This window comes from Pleurodeles waltl, chromosome 9, assembly GCF_031143425.1.
Source record: "Pleurodeles waltl isolate 20211129_DDA chromosome 9, aPleWal1.hap1.20221129, whole genome shotgun sequence".
NCBI classification, from domain to species: Eukaryota; Metazoa; Chordata; class Amphibia; order Caudata; family Salamandridae; genus Pleurodeles; species Pleurodeles waltl.
Window position 1 is genome coordinate 1,091,944,911 of NC_090448.1, and position 21,307 is coordinate 1,091,966,217.

The 21,307-nt window shown below is 43.7% G+C and overlaps 1 protein-coding gene and 1 long non-coding RNA gene across 3 annotated transcripts in view; one reads left to right on the forward strand and one right to left on the reverse strand.

Annotated features, from left to right (window-relative positions):
• GANC (glucosidase alpha, neutral C) overlaps positions 1–21,307 on the forward strand; it is a 388,017-nt gene that overhangs the window by 154,713 nt on the left and 211,997 nt on the right. For both annotated transcript variants that reach the window (XM_069208780.1, XM_069208781.1), the window contains 2 exons: positions 9,936–10,032; positions 12,405–12,506. In XM_069208780.1, coding sequence (XP_069064881.1) covers positions 9,936–10,032; positions 12,405–12,506 — 199 coding nt within the window. The remainder of the gene's footprint in view (positions 1–9,935; positions 10,033–12,404; positions 12,507–21,307) is intronic.
• Positions 1,726–16,562, reverse strand: LOC138260362 (uncharacterized). Its single transcript, XR_011198843.1, has 3 exons — positions 16,386–16,562; positions 5,384–5,492; positions 1,726–4,015 (listed from the first exon to the last, which is right to left on the reverse strand). It is a non-coding gene; the product is annotated as an uncharacterized lncRNA (long non-coding RNA).

A 21,307-nucleotide genomic window follows, 5' to 3' on the forward strand; every position in this document is an offset into this window, starting at 1 on the left:
ATTTATAAATTGAATGACCATGAAATCTATGTTAGAAGAAAATGTGAGATATCCTCTTTTTTAAGTATTGGATGTTTTGAATTTAAACCTCATAAACATCTGAAGCACAACCCAGGCTTTTAGAGAAGTCGGTCGGAAGGGACTTCAGGAGACAGGTGGGTAATGAGCATAACTTCAGAAGCATGTAGAGTCTAACCCACTTGTCTGGGTTTTTGTTTTCAAATTTCGCTGTGCCAGTGTTCTGAACTCCCAGAAGAAGATCGATTGCTTTATTTTTTCGGAGTACTCACTCACATACAAACACACGTGGAAGCATTTGAGAGGTAAACACACAGACAAACATGCATATACCCTTCCCCCCAACCTGGCTTTTGGTCTATAGTTATTCCTATCAACCTATTAAACCAATTTTGATTTGTAGTTTCTTTTTTTACTAATTAAATTGTTTTAATTTTAACTAAATCGTGTTAGTATTGCTGTTCGAATTCCAATTCCATTTTCAATGCTTACCTGCTTCTTCTAAACTACCAATGTTAAAGTCTGGATTCCTCACTGAAATCATTGTTCACATCTAGATGCTAGATTCTTTTACTTGTGTGAGAGCTCAGCTGTCTGTCACATCAAAATGGAGGCCTCTCTCCTCCAAAGTATGTTTCCAAATAATAAAGTAGTTGTTTGGACTGCTGTAAAGCACTCACTCCAGCTTTGTAGCATCAATACATTATGGCACTGCATTATAAACCATTTTTCAATGTGAGATTCACATCCATGACGAGAAAGGCAGGTGGGAGAATGAGAAGGGTAAATAGGAAAAATGGCGGTGGTAGTGATGGAGAAGATGGGAATGGCGATTCACAGACAACGTGTACCTAAACCCGCAGCTTGTTTTTAGGACTGTGAGGTGTTGTGCTATGCAAAGGTATATTGCAGCATTAGCATGACCCTTTTCCTCCTCTACCTCCTTCTTTCTCTTCAGCGTTGCCCTCCTCCCTTTGTCCTGTGTGACGGCAATGCAGGAAACCTGCAGCAAGAAAGTGTGTAGGTTTGTCCCTACTGGGCCACTGTAACTGGACATCTTTTTACAACTTCCCCCTTTTCACCTTCTTTATTTCCAGTCAAGGCAGATGATTTTTGTTTTTGTTTGAATGAGACAGCTAGAAAGGAAACCTCTTACAGTGGACAAACTGGAAGAGGAAAGGACAACATTAACACAAGAAACTGAGAAAGTGGACAAGAAAACAATCATGCTCATAACATTCACCAAAGCCCATACCTCGTGCTTAGAATACATGAGAACAGGTTGTGAAGGAACTAAATCAGAGTGTTGTGCCTCCCTGCTAGATGCTAGAGTAGATGGTGCAAATGTAGCGTCTTTCCCAGCTCAGTAGATTGCCAAACCTTTAGTCCCGGTGGTTGCGAATAAGCCATTTAATGCTGACGAGTGCTTCCGATCCAAGACATCCTCTGATAATGGGGACTATTCCCAGGAGAACACCGCTTTTCCGGGGTCATTGCCATTATGTTTCCACGGCTCTGACAGATGACTTTTTCCTTCGTGGAACAGGTGGAATTTCCCACCACTTCTCTGAGCTGCACTTACAGGAGTGAAGGGGATGTTTAGAATCCAACAGACCAGTCAATAAATCCCATACTGGGTAGAGAATAAGGTAAACCCATGCCCCCAAGAGACCCCAGAATCAATACACACACAAACTTTATTATTTTGCAATAATTAGTATTTATTAGGTGCTGAGCTTATGCAAATCAGGTGAGTAAGATTTACCATCATAACAATGACTATCTCTGCGATATGGAATATTATTAGATCGAATTTAGGTATAAATTCCATATATTATCACACATCCCTAATTATTTAGTCTAAAACTCCATATTCGCCTTGTAGCATTACAGTATTATTATGGCTGAGATTATTGACGAGGTATCACTAAACCTCGAGTTCCGACAGACCAGAGGGCTAAGTATCTTGGAGGTAGCCTGCCTCCCAGCAACTCTCCCTGCTCTCCGCATTCACGAACAGCGTGTGGGCCTTTCCCCTCTAGTAGCTGTGTGGGGCAGGTGGAAACCTGCTCACTTGGAAACCCGTGTGTGCAGCCCCAAGCTGTAAGCAAAGCTTTCTTCAGCATTTTTGAAGCATGGAAATAGTAGCTCTTGATATTTGTGCGTCCCATTAGTACAGAAACAGAAGCTGGTTGAAAAGCTATTCTACAGAGGTCGTAGTGACAACATTTTTACATTAACAATATTTAAACCATCTTTTCACTGTAGCCACATAGATCAGCAAGTTTGCATACACAAAACGTTTTATCAGCTTGCATAAAATAAAGCAAAAAGTTTCAGGTTTAGTGCACCTTTGCTAAGTGACCAGGCAGACCAAGAATACTATTCAATGCAAAAAAGCAGAACCTGTTAGCTTTCAATAAGGCCTGTAATGCATACTAAGGTTGTCAAACACATATACATCAGCGAACCTGAGCATGACCTGGGGGAAGGGGTGGTATTTATTGTGGGATCTTGAAAGCTGGAGCCACGGGTAAGTTCTATTCTGTATTAAGTTGAAGTAAACAAACAGTGAGTTAAAGTAAAAAGATATTAGGGGACGAAGGTGTGGTTAGTAGATGTATGTTTGGTATGACAGGCCATGAGGACTACTACTGGATAGCGAGCTGCTGATCCAATTGGTGTGTTTTATACTTTACATTACCCCAAAAAATATGAATAGGGCTCACAGGAATGTGCAGTAGAAATGTATGAGTCCTGCTTTGGGATATTAATGGTGAGTCTGATTGATTGTGCATTGTTTCAAGGATTCACCCCTGTTTTGTATGTATTGTGTTTCTTTATCGAAAACATTGCAATAAAGAGTAACGCTGAAATATAGATAAAATAAAAAAAACAAAGCTTCCCCACTGCTTTCCCTTACCCAGCATCTTTGTTCTAAGTGAGGGCAGGAGGATTTGGTTGGGAGAGTCCACGTTAAAACTAATAAGGGGGTTTCCTTCTTTAATTTGTGTCATATTGTGGAATTCATATGATGCTTTATGTCCCTGATGTAGTTGTAAAATTCTGTTTTCATTGGGGTCTCGGGTATGCCCACTTTCCTAACTCAGGGGAAAGATAGTCCCCGAAATGGTGCTTATACCGTCTTGGGCAGTGTGTCAATTCTCATTTCAAGCTCAAGGTGCTTAGTACTGGAAAGGAAAGTCACACTTTACAAGATCTTACTAGTACTTCTCAGAGCCAGAAAAACCATGTCATCGACCTCTATTAGAATTCTCCGAGAACAAGGACGACCTTTCCTAGTCTGCCTTGATAGACCGTGGCCAAATTGAAGCTTCTTAAATTCCTAAGTTTTTGTTTTTTCAGTTGCAACACATATTGGAAACTTACAGGACCCATGTTACCCAACACACTGGTGGGGGCAAAGTAGAAAACTGCCTGACATTAAAGAGTGACGACTAGCGCATTAAATGAACATTTATCTGTGAACATTACAAATGGCAAGGTGCTTGCAGGCGTAATCCCAGTGTGGGCCCGTTGGCATCCAGCTCCCTAGCTGCCTTGCCCATGATAAATCTGATATCAGGTGTATTCCTCAACTACAGACCACAGTCTCATCTACATCGAAAGAAACATGCCCAGAGGCACACTAGGCTTACCGTAGACAATCCTGATCTCTCTTGATCGGGCTAGCTCACGAGCCACCTGAGTGTTGAACCTCTGTAAAAGCAGCACCGTCAATGAAGAACGGCATAAAAAAGGTGGTGAAGGAGAGTGTGTGCTTGTCAGGCTGTCACCATTGAGCTCACATGTTTTTGGATAAGCAGTAAGTAGTAGCACGTCTCTGCTGGCTGATAAGGGGTAGAGAGGTCTTCAGTGTGCTCTACCTGTATCTGTGGCCTCCTTGGGTTAGCTGTAGGAGTCCACACAGGCAAGGTTAGCTGCTGTATCGGCAGGGCAGGCCAGCAGAGCTTCTGTGTCGCCTTCAAGGTTATTCCTAGGCAGGAGAAAAGAAGCATTATTACTCAACTTCACGTGTTGGAAGGCTTTAGCTTATAGGTCCATGTTAAGGCAGTTAGGTCATGGGCCAATACCAGTTCGACTCAGTACATTTTGCAATATCAAAGGATCCAGCCAATCAGGTGTGCAAAGTGCCCCTGCTGATGTTATGCTGAGGGGGTTTTGACAAAGGCATCCCTTTTGCTCCTTCTGTAATACCTTCTAATGGCTCACAGTTACGTGCATCTCTAGAGGTGCAATCTCCAAGAGCCTACTCTGATGGGAAATCTTGTGTATTCCCTCCGTACAGTAGGGGAAGCTAAGAAGAGTCAAATGAAGAAGAATGAGTAGGGGATGGGGCTGGCCTTCTAGTGCTCTGTGGGCAGCATTAAACCTCAACAATCACTACTCATGCTCATAAACCTACTGAGGTTGTGTTCTGCAACGTTGCAAATGAGAGGGTGCCTTGTATCCGGAGTTTGTTGTAATGTGGGGAGACAGTACATCACTTTAATCTTCGTATAGTTCAGTCCTGTCACTACAGTGTAATGTGCTCCCTACTTTGAGGTGTAAGTGTATTTAGAGATTTTTACTAACATGGCTAAACAAAAGACAGTGGCTCATTACAAAAAAGTTATGACCGTTTGTTGCAGAAAAAACAAACCCAACATTATCTCTGTCTTAACAACTCGTCTGGTTCTGAGAAGAGAGGCAACTAGGTAGTCAACAGTCATTTGCTTGTTCAATTCTTTAGAATGATTTCATGAATTGAAAGGCAATCCATAGGGTGTACCCACTATTATTTAGTGCCTTTCGCTCCAGAGCCAGCACTATGGAACGTTGCAGACATAAATAAATAAAAACCGCCATGGAGGGAGGCCAGGCTTCGACATACTATAGAGCTCCTCATTCCAGACCGCGTTCCCTAGGTCTTTTCACAGTCAGGAAGCCTCGATGTTTGTGTGTTTGTCGACAGACATGGATCTATTTCCAAAATCAGGGAGTTCCACTTGACCACTTTTTTGTCTTCTTCAGCTCTGAGTCTGAGGTGTCTTCCTGTGGCTTCCTGTGCTTCTCCCCATTTATAAAGTTCTGCGCTTCCTGAACCTTGAAGGCCACACCATTCCCCAACTTCCAGTTTTGTGCTGTTGCTAATTTGGCCAGCAACCAGACGAGGTCCTCAGATTTGCAACATGGCTGTAGTGGTTGCATGTAGAATTGAAGTGTAGAATTGTGGGGAACTGTAGCATGCATTACATTCCATGATCCTCTTTAGAAAGCTGAGTTCAAATAGACCGAGTCAGTTGCTGTCACTGTGTGCCACCAGCAGTTCCCTTACTTAATATAAACTGAGAAATAAACTTACCATAAAGAAAACATCGGCGTTGCTTCATCTTTCTCAACCATACCTGGTTGGCGACGAGGGAGTGAGTTGCAGACACGGACCTGAATGCATATTATCAAGGAATTGAAGTCTACAACAAAAAAAAAAAATTTGTCTTACTCTTCAAGTTAATAAAGGAAACGGCACACAGGACTACAAGAATGAAGGTAAAACAGAGGGGCAGAAGTGTGTATGGTCAGAGAGAAGGCAAATTCTTAATCCTTTACAAGTAATCCCTGTGCACCCAAAAATTGTCTATCTCAGGGAGTTGACTGTGTCAGTGGAACACATTGTATCAGGCCTGCTGACGGAGCGCCTGAAACATATTGTACATTGCATTCCAAACAAGCCAGTGGGAAATCACTTTGTCAGTGGAATACGACACATAATTTGTTGTATATCAAGTCGGCGGCCATTTTGGTGGGAATATTTAGAGAGAATTCTAACGCTGATCCACACCAGCTTGCAGATGACATGTCAGGCTGTATTTAATACTGGTATTTTCATTGCTGATCCACACAGTTTGTTGGTGATGTGCTATACCTCAATTAGCAGCGCTTGTCCACACAGTTCGAGAGTAATGTTCTGGTTGATAAAACTATGTCATTAGTTACCTCCATTTGCCTTTAGCGCTGATTTGCACAGCGTGTATCAGATCAGCAATATTATCTGTGAAACGCTGATCTGCACAGCTTACTGCAAAATTACTTACCTCCAAATTCCGTACCTTCAGCGCTTATCTTCAATTTGCAAAAAAAAATCATTATTATTATCTATGTTATGCTTATCTGCACAGCTTGCCTCAGATAAATATCTGACTGACTTCAATCTTTAAGTGTGTGGTTTACCTCAGCACGCTACATATGTTACAGCAAATTAATAAGTTACTGATGGAGAAGTTTGCGATTTTGCTGATCTTCACATCGTAGCGTATCAATTTATGTAGGTGGATTGAACAGTCTACATTTAAAGGATGATCTAAAGAGTTCCACATCCTGGCAAAAATGTATTAGACAATTGTGAACAAGTATAATACAGTTATAACTGTTATTTGTTAGCCTGTTTCGAAACAGGCATATGAACATTCAGTTGTCATATACAGTGAAGCTGAATAATGTGTCAGTATTGATTGTTATTCAAAGATTGTTGGTAATAGAACATTTTCTGCAAAATGCAGGCTGTTAATCTGCTTCCACATTTCTTAGAAACTCTAGGTGAACCTCTAATAAGATGGAAACAATCGTTTGATGCCTTTGAGGCATATTTAGGAGTGATTGGGGCACTTTGTTTCTGCCCAGAGAGCAAAAATATCTTCTTCTTCATTCAATAGATTTTGAAGGTTGGGCTGTACTGAAAATTTTACCTGAAAAAAAACAGATGAAGGAGAAGGGCAAGATGAATATGAGGAGAGAGTAAACAAATTGCAAGATAGGTTCGATGTACAACCAAGTCTAGTGGTTACCGGTCTTAAATTTTTTAAAAGAGTGCAAGGTCAAAGTGAGGAAGTAGATACGTACATAATGGCGTCTAGAAGACTCGTTGCTGAATGTCAATTTGAAACGTTTGCAGATCAGTTAGTAAGAGACCAATTTATGTCAGTGAAATGATAAGACGATAAAACAAAAATTATTATTTATGGGCAATCCTTCACTAGAAGACACAAGTAAAACAGACAAAAGTATCGAAACATCATAGTTATAAGCTAAAGAGCTGGAAAGTAAGAGTCCTGAATCAGTTGCTGTTATTAAGATAAGTACAAATAGACGTTTTAAAGACAACCAGCAGGTAGTTGTCTTCCTGGTGGCCTTCCATGGACAGAAAGAGAGATCAAATAGTACAAGAGTGTGTCATATGCTCAAGTTGCGACAAAACAAATAAATTAAGGACTTCTCCATTGTGTCCTAGAAAACTGCCTTATGCTCCATGGGAAAAAATAGGAATTCATATTGTGGGGGCATTCAGTTTGCTGGCTAATACATCTAGATTTGCTTTAGTCATGATGGATTATTATAGTAAGTGGTCAGAAGTCAAATTTGTGAGTGAAGTTATGTTAAAAGTGGTTGTTGGGTTTTTAAAAGATATATTTTTGAAGGAAGGTTTCCTTGCCGCTTTAATGTCAGACAATGGTGTTCAATTTGTGTCTAGTTAGGTGTAATTTTTCTTGATGACTAGTGGAGTAAAACATCTTAAAAGCTCACTGTATCACCCTCAGTCCAATGGTGTGGTTGAGAGGATGAATACAGTATTGGGAAAGTACTTCCAATGGGCTGTTGCCAACAAGTGTGTGGTAGGGAATGCATTTAAAACTATGTTATGGTTTATCGTACGACTCCACATGCGTCTATTGGTTTTTCACCATTTGAATTATTGCGTTGATGCAGAGCTACCACATGTTAATGTCCAGCATGGATGAGCAAATGGATTAAGAAGTATAAATGGACTGATGAAAATGTAAGAGCTAGAGTTGAGTTAGTATAAAAGAAACAGAAAAAATACTTTGATGAGAGAAACAAAGTCAGAGTTGTCAAATTTGAAGCTGGCGATATTGTGCGTGTGAAGAAACCTATACATGTGAAGAAAGTAGAGTTTAAGGTTGGCCCACCCACTAAGGTTTTCAGAGGTGAAAGGGAACATCGTGCAAGTTGAGCATGGTCAGTGGTGGAATTTTAGTCTGTGTGATCATGGTGATGAAGGCTGATGAAAAAGAGACTGTAAATAGAGAGTGTGAAGTGGCCGTTGATGAATCAAAGAGAAGGAGAGTAATGATGCGTGTGTAGCAGCAGAATGAGGGCAGTACCTTGGCATTTTAGAATGTGATTGTTGGAGGTAAATTATCATTTCTCATTATTTAGGTATCATTCGCATATTTATAGATATATATTATTTACTATGTTTATAGTGAATGGTTTTATGTTAGGTTACTTAAGATATTGTTTCTTTTTAAAGTGATTGATTATATTATTTCATATGTTTTTTACAATTCATGATCTTAGGCATGTGTTATGTATTTAATCTATAGATATATTTGTTTCTTTTGTAAAGGGAAAACCCTTGTAGTGGTTGCATGTAGAACTGAGGAGTAGAATTATGGGGAGCTGGCACATGTGTTACAATCCACATTCTTCTGTAGAATTCTGAATTCAAGTAGACTGAGTCAGTTGCTGTCACTGTGTGCCACAGGCAGTTTGCTTACTTCATATGCACTGAGAAATGAACTCACCATAAAGAAAACATCAGTGTTGCTGCATCTTTCTCCACCGTGGTGACCTGTCTGTTTTAGGTTTGACAGTTAATCCCACACAAGATGCTATTTACATGTAGAGCTTATATTTCATGCAACTAGAGTTGTGCTCCAATTGGAAGTGAGAACATCCAAATGAGTTACTGTTCGGACATTTATTTATTTTCTTTTTCCCACTTCCTCTTACAGTACTTGCACCTCCCTGCATGAATGAAAGTGCACTGTTTTCAAAATAATGTTTATTATGAGTTATATACGAGCAAACGGTTATCATATTTATAAATATATATTTATTGACTATACAAATTAGACTTTATAAATGACTTTTTTCAAGGTTAGCTAATTATAACATGTTTTAAAATAATTAACATTATAACATTGGAATGTTGTTGTTGGAATGTTGTTGAAGGCCCTCGCCTTCGGCTTGGGCCTTTAACGCTGGAGCGGGGCTTTAATGGCCGCTATAGCCCGCGAGAGCGGGCTCTAAGGCTATATTGTAACAGGACAATGAGGCTTCTTTTTAGAATAAAATACCATCATGGACTACACAAATGGAAAGGGTATTGTTTGATGGACTCGTTTTTTTCAGGAAATTTTAGCAGGGAGACAAGGCACATTTCCATTTACGTATTCATCCATCTGCCCAGCGAAGTGACTGATTCTAAAGCTGTATTCTCCATCACCATGGATCCTAGTTCTTTATTACACCTTTATAATCTTCAAAGGCAGCTGTAAGGGGAAGAACGTATAGGTGTTAAACATGGGCTGATACTGATCTAATTATGAATCTAGTGGGTAGAGATTAACGAGATAGGAGACAATGAAGATGCAGCCCTTTGGTAGTGTGCAGCTGTGTGACTTACAATAGTGGATATGTACTATACAAAATAGTTCACCATAGTGAATTATGATACTTACCTTGGCACAATAGTAGTCGGCAGCGTAATGGATGCAACATTTTTGTTGGTCGATATTGTTGCCCTTGATATAGTGTGATACAACCGGCCAGCAAACCAGATGACCTCTGGACATCTTGGACATCTATAAGAGCCATTCTCTTCCCTGACGTTTCTTTGATGCAAGTTTGATAATTACACCCATTACACCCAGGATTACATCCATTTTTGTGACGAGTGTGACTGAGTTCTATGCACTGTAGATTATGTAGTTTGGTGTCTTCTCTTGTCTTCCTACGAACGATATCTGTTTTCTGTCTGCAAAGCCCTGGGAAGGGAGGGTGTGAAGCCTGAATAGAATGCTTATGCTAACCATATTATTTTATGTATCTCTTAGCAAATGGCGAGTGCAGAAGGGCTGATCCAACGCTCTGGAGGAAAGGAAAGACCCTTTGTCCTGACGCGATCTTTCTTTGCTGGTTCTCAGCGCTATGGTAAGTATTATTAATAGAGCGTAATTTCGGAAAAAATAACTGCAGAAGCCCAAAATTTGACTTAGGATCCGGCCACCTTCACAGATGATTGACATCCTTGTAGAATCCCAAGGCTGTCTAGTCTTGTTTCCGCCACAAGCCTCCTTCTTACAGTACCAAACCCATCATGTCTCTTTAGCTCACTCTAGTGTATACTTTATCATCCCCCCTTTCATCCTTTTGAACTGATTTCCTATTTTTCTCTTTGTCCTCCGTTATCCTTGTTCTGCCTTTCTCTCTTTGCTTTGAGTCAAAGCATGCTGATGAAAATAAGTCTCAGTCCACCAAAATGAGGGCAAAGCATGATGGTTTGGGAAAAAAGAGAGACCTTTTGTGCACACAATTGCTGCAGTGTGATTTGTATAGACCTTTGCATCGAATTGCTTAGTAGACAAGAGTTTCCTTATACAATAATGGCCTGAAAAGTATTCTATAGAAAACGTAATTGCAATTCAGTTTCGAATGCACGTGAGGGCAACTCAGCTCCTGAAAGACTGAGCACATGTTCCATGTTGACAGGATTCCCAACCTGCCTCTGGATGAAACAGAGCAGTAAATCCCTGTACGCCTGTGGCTGGGAATAGGTGTGTGTTGCAGGCCCCAAGCCTCAAGTATGTATGTTTATTGCAAAACATGTAATGTAGATGTTTTTGAAAATCCTTCTAGACACCTCCGCGTTTTTTAAGCTCGAGGAGGGGTGATGGTGAGTCGTAGGTGTTACAAGTTCCTCCTGCACAGGATAGCTAGTATCCCTTTCACCCGTGAAGAAATGCCACAGGCACACACAGATTCTAAGACGGTCATATATGTAAATGAAAGCACCACGAGGCTTCCCACACTTGCTGCCCCATTTGTTGGCACTTGTTTTGCCACTGTCTGCGGTTTAGCCACTTAAAGCTTCACTGTGAGCTAGAGGCTGGGGGATGGCACTTCCCATCTGTATATGTGGTGTGCATGTTGTTCCTTTTTTCTAGAACGGGCAAAATAGCAGTCCTAACTGAGAAGCAGGGCTAAAATGGCTGCTGTTCGTAGCGCCTTTATCACATCACCACAACCTTGGTTTATTCCTGTAGTGGAGACAGGCCTGTCCCGGGGCCAAAAGCTTTGCTGGTCTTCTTTCCGGTTTGTAACCTAAGGAACACCATCCAACTTAAACATATTCCCAGAGGAAAGAGAAAAATACACTATGCGTGTACTTGCAGCATGCATTAGCTGTATCATGAAGGGAACTTTATAACAGGAGAGCAGAGCCCCAAAAAGCGCGGGCCGAGAGTAAAGAATCCTGGCTACCTCCAGTGTGACGACCCTGGGGAGCAAATTTCTATGTATGTGACCTGCCTGTGAGGTGACCTGTGCTGACCTGCTTATGTATGTATGTGTGCTTGCCTATGCATGTGACCTGCCTGGGAGGTGACCTGTGCTGGCCTGCCCATGCATGTGACCTGACTGTTAGGTGACCTGTGCTGGCCTGCCTATGTATGTCTGCTTGCCTATGTATGTGTCCTGCCTGTGAGGTGACCTGTGTTGGCCTGCCTATGTATGTGTGTGTGCTTGCCTATGTATGTGACCTTCCTGGGAGGCCTCTGTAGGGCGAGCTCCTGTTGGTCGAAAATAAAGACCAGAGAGAATCAATGTTTCATTCCCGAGACCCAGAGGCAAACGCCTCCTACTGGTAAAATGTGTACGTGGCACTTCCACCCTTTACTCGACTCTTAAAAAGCTGAGTAGGAAAGAGGACCTTCCAGGCTGAAAATAAGAAGCTCCAGGCCACATGAAAGTTACTGTTAGACTTCTCCTAATTCACAGGCACATTGATGTGAGTTCCCTCATTCCCTTCTAATGGTTATGACGTGTTAACGAATTTATATCCTGCATTATATTTAATTTCTATGTAGTGTCTGGTTGGAACTCCAGATGGATGTCGTTCGACTCAATACCGACAGTTCCCCTTTCTTGAAGCAAACTCACTTCCTATGAAAACCCAGAGTAAAGGCTGTTGTGTTTATAATCAGATCAGAGCAGTGTTTGAGCGGCACTTATGCTCAAATCAGGAGATCAAGGCGGCTGAATCCTGCCAAGAGTTTGTTAGTCACTTTGTCATATTAAACATCCGTGTGAGCAGAGTTTCCTTGAATTAATCTGCAAAAATGAATCCAATTGTTGCCTGATGTGCTGAGCCAAATGGCGAAACTGTTATGAACCTAAATTGAGACTCTAAACACCTTTGTAAATCACTTATGAAAGACCTAGAACAAGGCGGTATATTGTGATATGGGCTGTATATTCCTGCTCCTCATTCATGGTTATCACGTGGTTCTCTGACTTGCTTCTAGGTGCTGTGTGGACTGGAGACAACACCGCAGAGTGGGGCTATCTGAAAATCACTATTCCAATGTTGCTCACAATCAGCATTTCAGGAATCTCCTTCTGTGGAGGTAAGAAGCCTGCTCTCTGTATCACTGCTCTTCCTCCTTGTTCTCCTGGACAATGTAATGCTTCGCACCTCCTGTGTCTGCAGAACCACAACTTGCAAGGCTTTTGTGACCACGATGAGCACATGCCAGCTGATGGGGTAAAAGTAGCCTGATATCTGATTGTTCGAGTGGGCGGGGTTGTACTTTAATCTCAGTGCAGGAATATGAGCTGCAAACTCTTGTACTCCTGGGTTACTTTTGAATTGCAGGTGTAAAACAAAAGTACTACAAGACTAAGGCCCTCATTACGACTTTGGTGGTCAGTTCCATTGACCACCAAAGCCGAACCCACCATTCAACTGCCAGTGCTGGTGGTCAGCAGACTGCCATATTATGAGTGGTGGCTGCTCACTGCCATTTTTGAGGCGGAGAGCAGCCATCATTCATTTTGGCGGTCGGCGGTGCAGAGGCTGTTCCCTCGCTGGCACCACCACGCCAGCATGACTTTGCCATCCGTATTACGAGCCGTAATAGAGCTCGGAAGTGTCCTGCTGACGTGGTGGTGGCGGAGAGGGAGACCGCCAAGACCCATCCCCTCCCAGACATCCTCCTCGACGGAAGAGGTAAGTGGGCATCCGAAAAGGGGGGAGGGAGTCCGCATGTGTGTTTGCGGAGGGGGTGCTGAGTGCGTGCGTGTCTGCGAGTGTATGTGTGTGTGCGTGTATGTGCGCTTGTATGGGGGTGTCTGTGTGGATGAATGCAAGTGAGTGGGTGTGTCTGAGTGCATGTATGGGTATGCTGAATGGGTGTGTATGTGAATACATGCGTGCGTGAGGGGTGGGGGTGCCTGTGAGTGTATGGACGGGTGGGGGGATGTGTACATTTGTGGTGACGTGTGTTTGTGTGCCAGCGACAGGAATGAAGATTCCTGTTGCGGGGTGCATGACCCCCAGGCTTTTCGTGGCAGGGTGACCGCCACGGAAAACCTGGCGGTGTGCAACCTTGTAATCCAGATGGCGGCCTGCAGCCTGCCGCCGATTGGAGGAGGTCACCGCTGGCCGTGGCGGTGCAACCGAACCGGCGGGCCAGGCGGAGTTGTGGAGGTTTGGCTTCAGCCGAACCTCCACAACTCATAATACGGCGGTCTTCACCGCTAGCTCCACGGCGGTGAGACTGCCATGGTGAGTCTGGCGGTCTCAAGACCGCCAGACTCGTAATGAGGGCCTAAGTCACTCGAGTGACAAGTAAGTCACTCTTACGCCATTTTTGTGAATCAGTTTTGAAGGAAGCCTAACTTATTTAGCCTTCATAATAACATGGGCTTCTCACTCATAGACGCATAGGCTATGGGAACTCTTTGCCTGGCAGTCGAAATTGAACAAGACTTAAACAAGAATGGTATATTAAAAACATCCATGAATTAAAAGCCTGTGAAACACAGCACGTTTACTCACCCTGCAAGCATTTATATTGTGCACATTCACATGGGTAAACAACATAGGGGTTCATATGCACATACATAGCTTGCACACAGGCCATCACACCTACTTAGTCCCATTTTCAAAAAGTCCACCTGACATACAAACATCCATTCACACTAATTTACAAGCATCAGTGCACACAGATTAATACTCTGCAGCAGAAGGCACAAGTTTATGTGCAGCAGATGAACATCAGGAAGCGGACGATTATGTACAACACGGGGCACAGGGTGATGATCATCACGGAAGCAATGGCAATGCACCTTAGGGAGTAGTGGTGCGAAGTGCTCATGGAACGCATTCGGGCAATACACAGACAAGGATATAGGGCAGTGTGCATTATGGGACTACACATTGATATGTAGCAGGGACCACAGAGTGGTGTACAGTGGGGGCACATATTCGTACACAGTAGAGGTCATACATTGTTCTCAGTGCCTGGGAAGAAGATGAGGTGACAGAGGCCACATATTGTCCTATCCCAGGTGCAAGCACTCATTGAGCCCGGTTTTTTTTTCTTAGTATTTTTTAACTTGTAGTATTTTTCCCATTACAGGTGAAGAACTTCAGATACCAGCATGTAAATAAAAACATATCAGGACAAGGTATTCTACTAAATCCTCACATTTTGGGCAACAAAGATGAGCATGTTCATCAATCTTTTTAGGTTGAGCGTACCAGCGCGCAAGTGCTGCTTTCTGAGGTGTTGTAATCTATCTGTGGGGTTTAACCACACCCTCCTCACGCTCATCACTTTGATTTGTTTGTGGGCTTGCCTTTTACAAATCTCTGTATGTTGTTGGTAAATGCTTTGCGTTTGTCCCGCCTTGGGGAGGTTTTGTTACCGCCCTTGGGACCGACCCTGTTACATGGATAGTTACATGATTGCCGATATGCCTCTCTCCTTCGTGCTCATAGCGGACATGGCGCTTACAAGTTTAATGCAGCGCGAACTTGAACAGTCGAGCAGAGCACTTTGCATGATGACCTGGCAGTGAATGGTTTATTTTGTCTCTCCGCACTTTGAAGTTGAATACACTGGAAACTTGTTTTGTTCCTGCGTCGCATCCCACTTCCTGGCTTGGCCGTCACTCCCACCACCTAACTCCTCCCTGTATTCTCCTTCCCTGTTTGTTGCTTGTTCTAGGATGTGGTTAGGTGTTTGTGCTTTGGGTTTTTAATTTATCCCTGCTACAATAAGCTGTTTCATTAGTAGTGTTTGATCTGTCTCCACGGTGTCTTTTGCTTTGATTCCACCTTGATAAAATAACACACTGAGGTCACCTCTAAAGACATAATAGGGTGAATGGTCGTGTGATGCCACTTCCTGTGATGTGATTCGGGGGTGAAATGACATATGAGGTCAATTCCGCTAACAATGGCAATTTGGTGAATTGACCTCCATGGTGCCTGCGGCGGCATTAATTCCACTAGATGCTTTAAGGTTTAGGTGCTCCTAAAACACACACATTAACCTTTCGAAGGTATCTCCTCTCGCGTTGGGTGGTGTGACTAAACTAGTTTCACTCCTCTCGCTTGCAGCGCAGCTTCTGACACTCAGCCTGTTCACACCATGTCTGCTGCAGAGAAGCGCCTGGAGCGTCACTAGCCCCCCGGCTGAGAGCTGTGGCATCAGTTTCTGTGACGCGCAGCCATTTCAGGAATACAGAGGCTCTCCACTGCCGGGGGTGCGCTCCTAACTTCCGCATTTGTCTCACGCCAGTTATTTATAAATTCAACAAACAAGTCTGTCCACACTTAGTCGTGGATATATCTTGGCCGCTTTGCTATAGACACATGTGTAATTGCCTATTAATATTAACATTCAGTTACTGTGGCAAGGCCTTAGTTTCACTGCTAATTAAATCACATTTACATTGATACAATAATCAAACTTATTTGCCTGTTTCATAAATCAAGAACAATCAATTTCACTCTTTTTTCACTCCTCTGGTTGGCGCGCTGTCCCGGGTCGTCGTCGGTCCGTTTGTTAGTGATGGGACAGGCACGCTCCCTTAAATGTCCCCCCAGACCCATGGAAGGTGAATACCTGTTTCCCCATATGGGGGTTTGAATGATTCAAACCCCCGCCCCATTGGTCTTCCTTCCATTTCGCACCTTCTCTCCCAATCTGTGTTTTATTGTGTGGGGTGGAGGGGGAGCGTCCTCTTTGCGTGGGCGCGACATTTCCTCAAAAAAACGGTTTGACCGGTCCCTTACAGGTCTAAAGCAGCCGTTATGGCGCTGGCCCGTTATGCCCCTTTCAGGGGCGGACTTTGCTTTAGCGCAGTGAATTACTGTCAGAAAACCGTGGCGCTTCGTTCTCGAGAGGCAACAATTCCTAGTGGACTAGTCAAATGGAAACCATTTTCTCCTTCATATGTGAACAGCATAAGTACACCCCGCTTTCCAAGCTTACCAGTCAATAGCCAAGCTTATTTCCTTCAACCCCATCCTCTCTCCGTCCCTCTTCAGCTGAACTCTTGCCACCCTGAGAAGATTAATAGGACAATTGGCGCATCGTCCTGCACCCTGGCTCCGTCTCCGTGCTCCCCACAGCCCGCGGCCACCGCACAAGACCTCTACAGCGGCGAATAGGAAGAGAGGCTGCAGCTGGCCTCATCCATTACCCAGAGGGGTGTGTTGGTGAGGAAGGGTGGACGGACAGTGGCTTCCTGTGATGCACCTGGTGTGCGAGTGTACAAAACTGTTGATACCCGCACTGTCACTCTCTGTTAGTAAGGGGAGTTTTCACACCAATGGCTATGTCATACTTGATCTTTGAGGTACAGCAACTTGCGCCGTTGCTGATGTGTAACCTGTTATGAATGTGCCATTGACGCGTCCACTGCAGAGGCGTGGCTTCCACTGGTGCAGTAGGTGCAGTGGCACCCGGGCCAAGACGACTGACGGGCCACTGAACTCTGATTATGACTACATTTTATAATTCTCACAGCAGCGAGGTGGCCTATTTCCTTCCTTGCAGTAGGGCCCACGCCCAAGTGGCTACACTAGTCTGCCAGTGCTATATTGTACCTGTTATCTGAAGGAGAGCAACCGGAGCCGGTGCTGCACACATGCTTACTGTTCTGTTGATGCATATGATACTTGTTCTCTCAGAGGGCGGAGCTTGCACAGCTGATGGCCTGTCTATGTGTGTGGGGAATCTTGCACTGCCGATGTCCATGCTACGCATGTTCTTTGAGAATGGGCATTTGCACTGCTGCCATGATTAGTTTGCACTGGCGAAGCCCACATAGTACCAGATGTGTGTTGGACTTAACCTTGCACTGCTGATGCCCACGTGGAACCTGTTCTTTGTGTGAGTGGATATTGCACTCCTGATGCACATAGTGTACCTGTTGTGTTAGTGGGGAGGGAGGCTTGCACTGATTATGTATATATCCTGCCTGATGCATGCTCTACTTGTTTGGGGTTTCGCATCATTCTCTAATAAATAAATCACAAGAGGGACTTGTATAAAGCGCACTAGGAAACAAGCATTTGCAATGCAATAGCTCTCACATATTTCAAACAAGTTAATTGTCAACTTTTGACACCAACGGCCACGAGCAAAAACAAAAGAAATCATGAGAAGAAGCTGAGAAAAGACGACTTTGCAAAATTACAGAAAGTTAGCTTTAAAAAAATTAAAACTTAGCAATTTTGAACCTGCTGGGCACGTTTTTGCCAGTCACAAGCCTTCTGTTTGCGGGGCACTCGAAGTTAAAAACAACAACTAGTACCTCACTCACGTCGGGAGCAGCACACGGGCGCTAATTAAGTTGCATCAATTAGTGCTTGATCCCTGCTCCACACAGAAACATAACACAACACAACAACACAGCATAGCCTATCATAGCATAACACAACATAAGACAACATAGCATAACATAACATACAACATACAATAGCTTAACATAGCATAGCATAACACAACATAGCATGTCATAACATAACACAACATAACATAGCATAATTCAATGCCACACTACATACATCCACTCCATTACAAACCAAAACACATGGGTAAAAAACATTGTCATTTACAACGCCAGTAGCTCTAACTCTAGCAAATGGGAGACCGATTGCATTGCAAATGCTTGTTTCTAATGCATTTGAGGAATTTGTTTAGCGGGGAATGAAGTTACTTGTGGGTTGATGCTATATTTAAAAAATGCTTAGTTTTTGAGCCACCAATGTGCATAGTTAACACACAAGACCACTTATACTGAGATGCACAACTCACAAACATACCTACATATATGCAGGAAGCTCCGGGTGTAATGCCTTCACCCAGTCCTGTGCATACGGCCAGTGGCATTTTGCATGCTGTGATTTTCAAGTTTATACTCATAATGGTAAAAGCAAAGCATCAAGTGCGAGAATGCAACATTCTGTGGCAAAAAAAACAAGAGTGGGTTAAGTGCGTCATAATGACCTGGCCAACTCCTTGCCACTGCACACACAGAGAGATGGATGGAAAATAAAAGGAAACACATTTCTTCGTAATGATGTTGAACATCTGACTTGCCTTTGATACTTTAATTCTTTTCTAAGTGGGGGAATGGCCTAGCAAGATGTTCAAGGGAACACTTTCAGCTGGTGCTTCAAGAGTTCCCGTAGTAATCCAAAAGAATCCTGTATTCACAGGGGCAGAAAATACCCCAGCTTATCCCCACAAATGAAGTGAGAGGGGTCTCTGAGCTCACAATTTAAAAATACATCTTTTAGTAAAGTTGGTTTTGAGATTGTGTGTTTGAAAATGCCACTTTTAGAAAGTGGGCATTTTCTTGCTTAAACCATTCTGTGACTCTGCCTGTTTGTGGATTCTCTGTCTGGGTTAGTTTGACAGTTGGGCTGTATGCACCTCTCTCTAGACAGTGACACAAAGGGAGCTGGGATGTAGCCTGCATGTCCTGATGAGCCATCTGTGCTAGGAGGGAGGGGAGAAGTGGTCACTTAAACCTGAAAGGGCTGTGTCTGCCCTCACACAGTGCAGTCTCCAACCCCCTGGTGTGTGTCTGGAGACTTTCCTTTGAAGTAAGCCTACTTCAAAGGCCAAAATGGGTATAAGAAGGGCACCCAAAACCACGGACTTCAGATCACTTCTGGACATCAAGAGGAACCTCTGCCTGTAGATGAGCTGAAGAGCTGAGAAGTGCTGCCCTACCTGTGACTGTGCTTTGTGGAGCTATCCTGCAGTTGCTGCTTCTGCCTGTGCAAGAGGACAAAGACTGGACATTGTTGTGCAATCCTGCTTGTGAAGAAATCTCCAAGGGCTTTTCCTGAGCTTGCCTCCTGTTGTTGAAGTCTTAGGGCCATCAAAGACTTCCAGTTCCTGGAGCCTTGGAAGATGAAGCTAGCAGACCAAGACTGAAAATCCACGCACAGACCGTCGTGCAGGGAAAATATCGATGCACCTTCCGAGACGCAGCTGAAAAACGACGCACTGCCGTCTTCGCAGCAGAAATTGACTCTGCACCGGCACTGCGGCTGGAAGATCGACGCACGCAGCTGGAGAAATGTCACGCAACACCCGCTGACAGAGGCTGATAACATTGCAACCCACATTGCGCATTTTTGCTGATACCGTGCAGCAGTATTTTCGACGCAAACCTTGCTGGGCGCGGAAAAACGACACAACACCTGCCCGGACCCGAGTGCTGCCCGGATCGCAACATCACTCTCCTTTGGAGAGGAAAAACAACGCACGCCAACCCGACCGGAGAAGGAGAAACGACGCATGGTCTCGCTTGCGGGTGAGAAATTGACGGATCGCTAACCTTTTTCGACGCACACTCACCCATGCGTCTTATTTTGACGCTATCCAGGTACGTTTCAACGCTAACAGTGTTTTTTCTGGTTACTAAAGGATTTAAGACTCTTTTGCTTTTAAAATTAATAACTTGACTTGTGTATATTGGAATTTTGTTGTTTTGGTCTTGTTTTGTTTAGATAAATATTTTCTATTTTTCTAAACTAGTGTTGTGTCATTCTGGGGTGTTTTTTAATGAGTTAGTGTGTGTGTTGGTATAAATACTTTACACCTACGCTCTGAAGCTAAGCCTGCCTGCTCGTGCCAAGCTACCATGGGGTTGAGCAGGGGTTAGCTGAGGGTGATTCTCCTTTACCCTGGCTAGAGTGAGGGTCCTTGCTTGGACAGGGGGTAACCTGACTGCCAACCAAAGTCCCCATTTCTAACAGATATAGGGCAGGCTGAGGATAAATGAAAAAAAAGAAAAAGAGGTCTTGAGGCTAGTGCGTTGACGGAGAGCCTCATAACCACAAAGGACTTTGCAGGTGAAACAGAGTTCTGGACCTAAGAGATCACTTGAAGCATGTTATACCAGTCCATTAAATACAACACTTATGCTTATGAACTGTGGCTTTAGCCTGGGGACCATCAGGCCACACACCAAACAGATACAGTGATGGTCATGCCATGTCAGTAGTGTAAGAACACAGGGATTAGAAGGTCTAATACATGCAGCAGAGAGTTGACCACACCCGAGTTGAATTAGTAAGTGGGTGTTGGGTGCTTTTATGGCAGATGTTCATAGCTGGCCCCACCTGAACTAGAACCAGAACCCTTGAGGACAACCTGGAGGGGGAGCTAGTTTGAAAGACCAGAGGAGAACACTTTTTTAAACATAATTCGAACACACAACATAGATGTTAGCAATGGGGAATATCAAAGTCCCAAGGATGTTTCAGCAAACTAGAATTGACAATATGCTGGGTGGACAAGGGGAAAAAGAACACAAGACAAGACACAGGCTCAGCAATGCATGTGATTCTCCCAGGGCCCAGATCTTGGCATTAATAAATAGGTCTAGACAAAAATTGGAGATTAAGATCAACACAGTGTTCTTGGAGGTGAACCTCCTCTGGGTGGACAGTCGTAATGTTAATGAAAGATCACTAGAGACTGAAAAATCAGCGGAAGAGTTGAAGACAGAGCTAGCTGACCTCAACCCTGCAGTCTATTCACTTTCTGAATTAGCCTGTCTCCCAGGCAGCAGGCTTGAAGATGCAGAAGGCAAATCTCACTGGATTACTCACCACATTGTGGAATTTCCCGAGCAGACTGAAGGAGACAGTTTGGAGCAATCCCTGAAGTGTTGGATCAAGGACAATCTGAATCCCAATAGACTGCTGGCATTTTTTGTTATGGAAGGGGCGCACAGGGCACTTGCTCCCTCTTCTCCAGGGTGCTCCACAAGGTGCCGTTATTGCCTATATATTTAATTACTGTGCCAGAGATCCTGCAGCTAGCATGCAAAGTGCGGGACCTGACATATGAAGCTCAGACTAGTAGACTATTTCAAGGCTACACTG